Source organism: Lipotes vexillifer, unplaced genomic scaffold (genome assembly GCF_000442215.2).
Source record: "Lipotes vexillifer unplaced genomic scaffold, Lipotes_vexillifer_v1.1 scaffold12, whole genome shotgun sequence".
NCBI lineage: Eukaryota > Metazoa > Chordata > Mammalia > Artiodactyla > Lipotidae > Lipotes > Lipotes vexillifer.
This window is the reverse complement of record NW_006796716.1, coordinates 2732753-2739784: the sequence shown is the minus strand read 5'-3', so window position 1 is coordinate 2739784 and position 7032 is coordinate 2732753. Positions and strand designations below refer to the sequence as shown.

Genomic DNA, 7032 nt, shown 5'->3' with positions numbered 1-7032 from the left:
CCTTTCCTGCTGAGACCCTCCCAAGGAGCCCTGGGGGAGTCCATGCCCCACCTCCTTCCCAGCAGGCTCTGGCTCAGGAGCCCACTAGCCAGCCTGAGCCTTCCCCCGACCTGGTTCTCAGGAGACCCACCGGCTGTACCGCCTGAAGCTGGAGGAGCTGACCAAGCTGCAGAACAACTGTACGAGCTCCGTCACTCGGCAGAGGAAGCGGCTCCAGGAGCTGGCCCTTGTCCTGAAGAAGTTAGGGCCTGTCCCCATTTATACCCCTGTGCCCCCCCCATACCTCATCATACCCGCCCCCCATACCCTGTGGCCTCAGACTGGGGGTGGGTGTCTGACCTGGTGGGGTAGGGAGCTGGCACTGACTCCCAGATGTCCCTGGGCATGGCTTCTCCCCTCTCTGGGTTGCATTTGCTCTCCTGCTGCGCAGGTGTCAGGTGTGATATCACACGTGGGGGTCCCCTGTTCTGACTCTGGCTTCTGTGGCCACACCTGCAGATGTAAACCCTCCCTCCCGTCAGAGGCCGAGAAAGCTGTGCAAGAGCTGGAAAACCAGATCAAGGAGCGCCAAGGCCTTTTCTTTGATATGGAGGCCTACTTGCCCAAGCAGAATGGGTGAGATTCCTCCCCCAAGCTCAGTTCACAGCCATTTCTGAGAGGGAGGCCTGAAGCACCGTCTTCCTCTGCTTGGTTTCTGCACCCACTCTGGGCTGACCAGTCGGACACAGTCCTATCTCAGGGACAGCCTGAGTGACAGTGACAGCTCACTGCAATGAGTGCTTTGTGGGGGAAGTATAGGGAATGGGGGGAGCACAGTGAGGGGTACCTAACCACTTCGGAGGTCGGAGAAAGCCTCCTGGAGTAGGTGATGCCTGAGCTGAGTCATGACGATAAAGAGGAGTGAGCCAGGCAGACATGGGAAGGCGGAAATAGTAGGTGTCATGGCCATAGCTCACAGTAGGAGGTGAGAGGTTGCAATGAGACCAGAGGGGGAGCCAGCCTGCAGAGCTTCCCTCTGGCCCCGTGGGCAGGGGAGAGTGACAGGTCAGTCATGCACTTAGATCAGCTGCAGACACAACAGAGGACATGGCAGAAGCCTAGGCTTAGGGAAAACAATCCCGCAGAGACCCCAGGCAGCAAGGCAACTGGGAGAGAGCATGTTCCAGAAGGCAAGGAAGGAAGGACTGGCCAGTAGCCTCAGATCAGTTGGCCCGGGGCAGTGTGGGAGGCAGTCAAATGCAATACAGAAGGGGAAATGTTTCCTGGAAGTCAGGGTGACCTTGGAGAGGACCGCTTCTCAGGAGGGTAGGGGTGGAAGTTGATACTGGGGATGACAGAAGAGCTGAGGATACAGCCAAGTTGAGGCCGTGCTTCAGAAGCTTGGCTGTGAGTGGAAGGAGAAACTGGCAACTAGAAACCGGTGGCTAGGACTTGGCATGAGAGTTGAGGAGTGGCTTTTGTTTGGGTGTGTGTGTAACTTTGTACATAGGAAAGACTTGAGCATATCTACCTGCTGAGAGGTGGGCCAGCAGAGGGAGAGACCCAGAAGAGGTGCACTAAGCAATGGAGGGAAGTCCCTGGGGAGGTGGGAAAGGGTGGGTGTAGGCCCTTGTTTTCTGGGATGAGGGGGTGCAGAGATGAGGGTGAGGAGGCAGGCAGGGGAGATGTCACCTGCCCGGACGGAGACAGGATGGAGGATTTGGGAGAGGGTTGGACAAGGCCACTGCTGAGAATGGGAGAGGGAGCCCGTGGCGATGCTGAGAGGCAGCCTGGTCCCAAGTCCCTGCTGTGCCCCATAATCTCTTCACTGCCTCAGGCAAGTCCCTGAACCCCCTGAGCCTGTGCATACGGCTCGAGTGTGAACAAGAGCCCATGTGGGAACAGCTGCTTAATACACGACCGTAGCTTTCAGTCACCTCACAGAGTTCCTCTGGCAGAGAAGGACGAGACAAGCTTAGATGGTGGGGTGATGGCAATGCAAGGATTGGCAAGAAAGTGGTTCCGTGTTATGGAGGAGGGCTTGGTGACTCAGCTGGCTTGGGAAGGGAGACCAGGGTCAGGAGGGCCTGGGAGCCTCAGTGAGGGAGAGGGTCCTTGTGGGTGGGAGGCTGGGCGCTCGGGGGTCAGAATATAGCCAGGGTTTCCGAGGAGGCCCTTTTGGGTTGGGAGGAGGGTGGTGTGGTCACAGGTGTGGGTTGCTGCAGTGGACTTGGGGCTGAAGGCTACCTCTCCTCACCTGGTGTTCCCTCCCCCAGGTTGTATCTGAGCCTGGTTCTGGGCAACGTCAACGTGACACTCCTGAGCAAGCAGGCTAAGTAATTTGTTGTCGTGGGCGGGGTCTCAACCCTACTCCCCGTCCCCTGCCCCAGGCCCCTTCCAGTCTGCCCCAGCTTCCCTGGCTAAGCTTGGGGTTCAGGGGCTGCTCCCCCATGCTGGCCCCATGCCACCACAGCAGTGTGTCCAGAGGCGTGGGTGGGCCCTGCCAGCATCCCAGCCTGTCCCACGAGTGTGCACCCCTCGCTCCTCCCCAGGTTTGCCTACAAAGACGAGTATGAGAAGTTCAAGCTCTACCTCACCATCATCCTCATCCTCATCTCCTTCACCTGCCGCTTCCTCCTCAACTCCAGGTGGGTGTCCTGCTGCACGGGGCTAGACCCTGTGCCCGCTCCAGGCTCTGGCACGAACCTTCTGTACCCCTCCCTAGGGTGACAGATGCTGCCTTCAACTTCCTGCTGGTCTGGTATTATTGCACCCTGACCATCCGTGAGAGCATCCTCATCAACAATGGCTCCCGGTGGGCGAGGGCCAGAGCCCGGCTCCTGGGGGTGGGGGGTGGGGGGAGTGACACTGGAGCTGCCCTAGAAAGCGGGGTGGGGGCGGCGGGTGCCGTGGCCCCCTGAGAAGCGGGAACTGGCTGGGGTACTGGCTTCTTCCCACTTCCTGTCCCGGAGCACTGATCCTGGGGGCTGAGGGGACAGGAGTGACGGTGGCTTCCTGATGCAGGATCAAAGGCTGGTGGGTTTTCCATCATTACGTGTCCACGTTCCTGTCAGGAGTCATGCTGACGTGGTGAGTGGCCCAGCTTGGTCCTAGGGTCTCCGGGGGAGCCGGGGCAGGGAGAGGTGACATCCCCGAGCCCCGACCCCTCCCTCTGCTCTCTGCCTTAGGCCCGACGGCCTCATGTACCAGAAGTTCCGGAACCAGTTCCTGTCCTTCTCCATGTACCAGAGTGAGTGTCTCGGGGGGTCCTGTCGAGCTTAGGCCCCCCCCACCCCGAGGGCCGGGAAAGAGACTTGGGACTCCAGCCCAGTCCTGATGTCCCCCCCGCCCTCCAGGCTTCGTGCAGTTCCTCCAGTATTACTACCAGAGCGGCTGTCTGTATCGCCTGCGGGCCCTGGGCGAGAGGCACACCATGGACCTCACTGTGGGTGAGTTGGGCGTGGCCGCCCCTCTCTGGAATCCTGACGGGGGAGCCGGAAGGGCAAAATCCTTTCCTCTTGGCCTGGGTCTGAGTGATGGGGTCGTCTCTGTCCTGGTTGTGGTCCCTGCAGAGGGCTTCCAGTCCTGGATGTGGCGGGGCCTCACCTTCCTGCTGCCCTTCCTCTTCTTTGGACATGTAAGTTGTACCTCTGTCCCTGTCCATTGGGCTGTCCGTCCCCGGCTCTGATTCGAGCAGGGACTGTGTGTAAAAACCGCCCTCCCTCCCAGTTCTGGCAGCTTTTTAACGCGCTGACGTTGTTCAACCTGGCCCGGGACCCTGAGTGCAAGGAGTGGCAGGTGAGCCGGGCCCCTGGAGAGGACGCCGGGAGGTCCGGGCGGGCCTGGCTTCTGTCCTGACCCCGATTCCTCCCCCCAGGTGCTCATGTGTGGCTTCCCCTTCCTCCTCCTCTTCCTCGGCAATTTCTTCACCACCCTGCGGGTTGTACACCAGAAGTTCCACAACCAGCAGCACGGGAGCAAGAAAGAATGAGGCTGGGCCTTCCCTGCCTGCCGGCACAGCTCTCTACAGCACCCCCGGCCTGGAAGGGGCTTCTGAACCCCATGTGTTGAGGGGGTGGGGGCTCCTCTCGTCTGGGAGGGTCTGTCTGCTCTCCCCTGGGTTTCGTGGGCTCTGTGGGCCCTGAAGGCGGCGCTGGAGAGGAAGACCCGGGCCTGTGTCCCCGCCTGCGGGAGCCGGGGACCAGCGGCCTCAATAAAGGGTGAGAGGCTCAGAGTGGCTCGGTGTGTGTTCTCCTGCTGGTAAGACAGGGGTCTGGGGGCTCTGTGCCGCCACAGCGTGGGGTGTTGGGGTTCCTGAGGTCTCTCTGGGGTCTGAATTAAGGAGACCCAGGTGGAGGCCCCATATCTATGCAAGCAATACCAGGTAAATACAGAAAACAGAACTTTATTCCAAGGGCCAGAGATTATTTAAAATTATTTACACTCACTCACTGAAAATCACGGGGAGGGGCCAGGCCCCACTCAGCTGAGAGGAGGAGCCCCTTCTGTTCAGCCACCGAGGGCCCGAGGTGTTCACGGAGCATCAGCCCGGTCAACCTTAGCCACGCCTCCTGGGGCTGGCAGGTCCGAGGGTACATCTCAGGCCTGGGGCAGTCTCTGTCAGTCACTGGGCCTGCCTCCTGTGGCAGGCCCAGCAGAACCCACCTAGGCGACTGGCAGAGGGGAGCGAGGAAAGCGATCACGTGGGCGAGCGAGTCTGTCGGGCGTGCGGAGCAGAGCGAGGCGGCCCGGGTGTTCCTAGCTCCACACGTCCAGGGAGTAGCGGCCCTTGGTCATCAGCTTCTTGACATAGTCCACGGCCTGGGCGTGCTCCATGGCCCCCTGCTCGGCCACGACGTCGCAGAAGGTGTTCTGCACGTCCCTCGCCATGTTCCGAGCGTCCCTGGGGGCGGGAAGGAGGTGGCACCGGGGGCCGGGCGGGGGCCCCCCTCCCCCCACAGGCAGCCCTGTCCCCGGCCCGCCTCTGCCCTCACTCACCCACAGACGTAGATGTGGGCGCCCCCGTCGTGGATCAGCTTCCACAGGTGCTCCCTGTCCCTCTTCAGCAAGTGCTGCACGTAGACCTGGGGGGGGGGGTGCCTGTGAGGAGGGCTGGCCACGCTGCCCTCCGCCCCGCGGGGCCCTGCCTGCGGCCTCACCTTCTGGGGCTGCTCCCGGGAGAAGGCCACGTTGAGCTGGGTGAGGACGCCATCCTGGTGGAGCTTGGCCAGCTCCTCGCGGTACAGGTAGTCCTCGTCAGAGCGGCGGCAGCCGTAGTAGAGCAGCGTCTGCCCCACCTCCTTGCCTGGGGCAGCAGCAGTCAGGGGGATGTGGGACGCCGGTCCCAGCCCCGCTGCCCGCCCGCCCAGGGCCCGTACACTCACCCTGCTGCCTCAGCCAGGCCCGCTCCTGGACGAAGCCTATGAAGGGGGCAACCCCGGTGCCGGGGCCCACCATGATGACAGGCACGGTGGCCTTGAAGGGCAGGCGGAACTGGGACTTGCGCACGAACATGGGCACCAGGGCCCTGCGGCCGTTCTCCCCAGAGGGCTCCTTGGCCCGCAGCCAGCTGGTTGCCACGCCCTTGTTAACGCGGCCAGACTGGGTTTCATACTCCACAGCCACCGCACAGATGTGCACGGAGTTGGGGTGGACCTGGCGGGGCGGCAGGGTCGGAGTGAGCGTGGTGGTGCCAGAGGCCCCCTCCCTCCTGCCACCCATCCTGCCGCGGGGGTCCCTGCTCAGCGCCTCTTTACACCCTTCGCGGCGCCCAAACCTGTTCAAAGGCCCCTTCCTGGCAGCTCTCCTGACTGGCTCTCGGCACTGGGGCCAGACAGCAGTTTGCAGTCTTACGGTCCAGCCTACTGGACACACAGCCCAGGAGTCTCGAGTGAACTGCCCTGGGCACGGGGGGCAGAGCTGGGGCTGTGGCCCAGGGACCCCGGTCCCTCCAAGGAGCCAACACTATGTCTCCTATAAGCGGGCAGGCCTGGAGCCCACACCTTGGAGGACGAGGCGATGGAGTAGTAGCGGGCCTGGAGACGAGGCAGCAGCTCACACAAGTGGTCGATGGGGGGCCGCAGGGACGAGTAGTCCTGCAGGATGGCCAGGATGTGCCTTCGAGCCTCGACCACCCAGCTCAGGTACAGCTCCTGGGGAGATGCAGACGTAGGTGAGACACGGGGACCTAGGGGACAGGGCTGAAGTGGGGCCCAGGCAGCCTGGGGAATGGCCCGGGGGTGCTGGCTGGGAGCCGCGGTGCAGGGCTGAGGCGGTGGCGGGCGCTGGGGTGCGGGTGGCAGGCCCACCTTGCCCTCGCCCGAGGAGGAGGCCATCTTGCGCAGCTGCTCCTGTTCCGAGGGCTCTGAGGCGTACTGGGCCAGCTCGTAGAGCACGTTGGTGCGGGGCGGGTTGGTGATATCCAGGTAGTAGGTGAGGGCCGTGCGGTAGGAGGTGGGGCAGGGGAATGGGTGCTTCTTGTTGGAGTCTTCTGTAAGGAGAGGGCAGGCAGGGTTCGGGGTTAGTGGCTGCCCCCGGGATGGGCGGGGTGCCACGGGATGGGGTGGGCAAAGCCTCAGGCCTGCTCTCACTGGAAGCAAGACCAGCTCCTTCTGGTCCTTCCTTGACTTTGGGGGCAAAGCCTCGGGCTTCGGCCACCCTCAAGCTTCACGCTGGACAGGTCGTCTTCATCAGAGGCAGGATATTGCCGGGGTAGGCCTGGCAGTCACTGTCCCCACCCAGGAGAATCAGCTCCTTCGGGGACCCTTCCCCTGCCAAGAGCTGCTCAGAGAGAGGGCTGCAGAGGGGGAGCTCCCCAAGTGTGTCCTGCCTGCCTGCGGGCTGGACCTGATCCACTGTGCGTGGGTGGGGGGCTCCAGGCTCGTGACTGTGTGATGCCAATACCGGGCCTTCAGCTGTGACAGCAGAGCCCTCTCCAGGTCAGTTTTTATGCTTGGACACATGTGGAGGTCTGTGCATGGGTCACCCAAGGGCCAAGCTCTGGGGGCAGCATCCTGTACACTCAGGGGCAGCTGCTGGCACAGACCCCCCCCC

The 7032-nt window shown here is 62.5% G+C and overlaps 2 protein-coding genes across 2 annotated transcripts in view; one reads left to right on the top strand and one right to left on the bottom strand.

Annotated features, from left to right (window-relative positions):
• TMEM120A (transmembrane protein 120A) overlaps positions 1–4206 on the top strand; it is a 5931-nt gene extending 1725 nt beyond the window's left edge. Inside the window, exons 2-12 of the mRNA XM_007468798.1 lie at positions 122–240; positions 499–615; positions 2256–2315; positions 2532–2627; positions 2705–2794; positions 3004–3069; positions 3168–3229; positions 3336–3428; positions 3552–3616; positions 3709–3777; positions 3857–4206. Coding sequence (XP_007468860.1) covers positions 122–240; positions 499–615; positions 2256–2315; positions 2532–2627; positions 2705–2794; positions 3004–3069; positions 3168–3229; positions 3336–3428; positions 3552–3616; positions 3709–3777; positions 3857–3970 — 951 coding nt within the window. The 3' untranslated portion in view covers positions 3971–4206. The remainder of the gene's footprint in view (positions 1–121; positions 241–498; positions 616–2255; positions 2316–2531; positions 2628–2704; positions 2795–3003; positions 3070–3167; positions 3230–3335; positions 3429–3551; positions 3617–3708; positions 3778–3856) is intronic.
• Positions 4207–4368: 162 nt separating this feature from the next.
• The window catches only part of POR (cytochrome p450 oxidoreductase), a 28412-nt gene continuing 25748 nt past the window's right edge, over positions 4369–7032 (bottom strand). Inside the window, exons 10-15 of the mRNA XM_007468797.1 lie at positions 6288–6469; positions 5982–6131; positions 5364–5634; positions 5139–5284; positions 4978–5063; positions 4369–4882 (exon numbers count right to left, since the gene is read on the bottom strand). Coding sequence (XP_007468859.1) covers positions 4738–4882; positions 4978–5063; positions 5139–5284; positions 5364–5634; positions 5982–6131; positions 6288–6469 — 980 coding nt within the window. The 3' untranslated portion in view covers positions 4369–4737. The remainder of the gene's footprint in view (positions 4883–4977; positions 5064–5138; positions 5285–5363; positions 5635–5981; positions 6132–6287; positions 6470–7032) is intronic.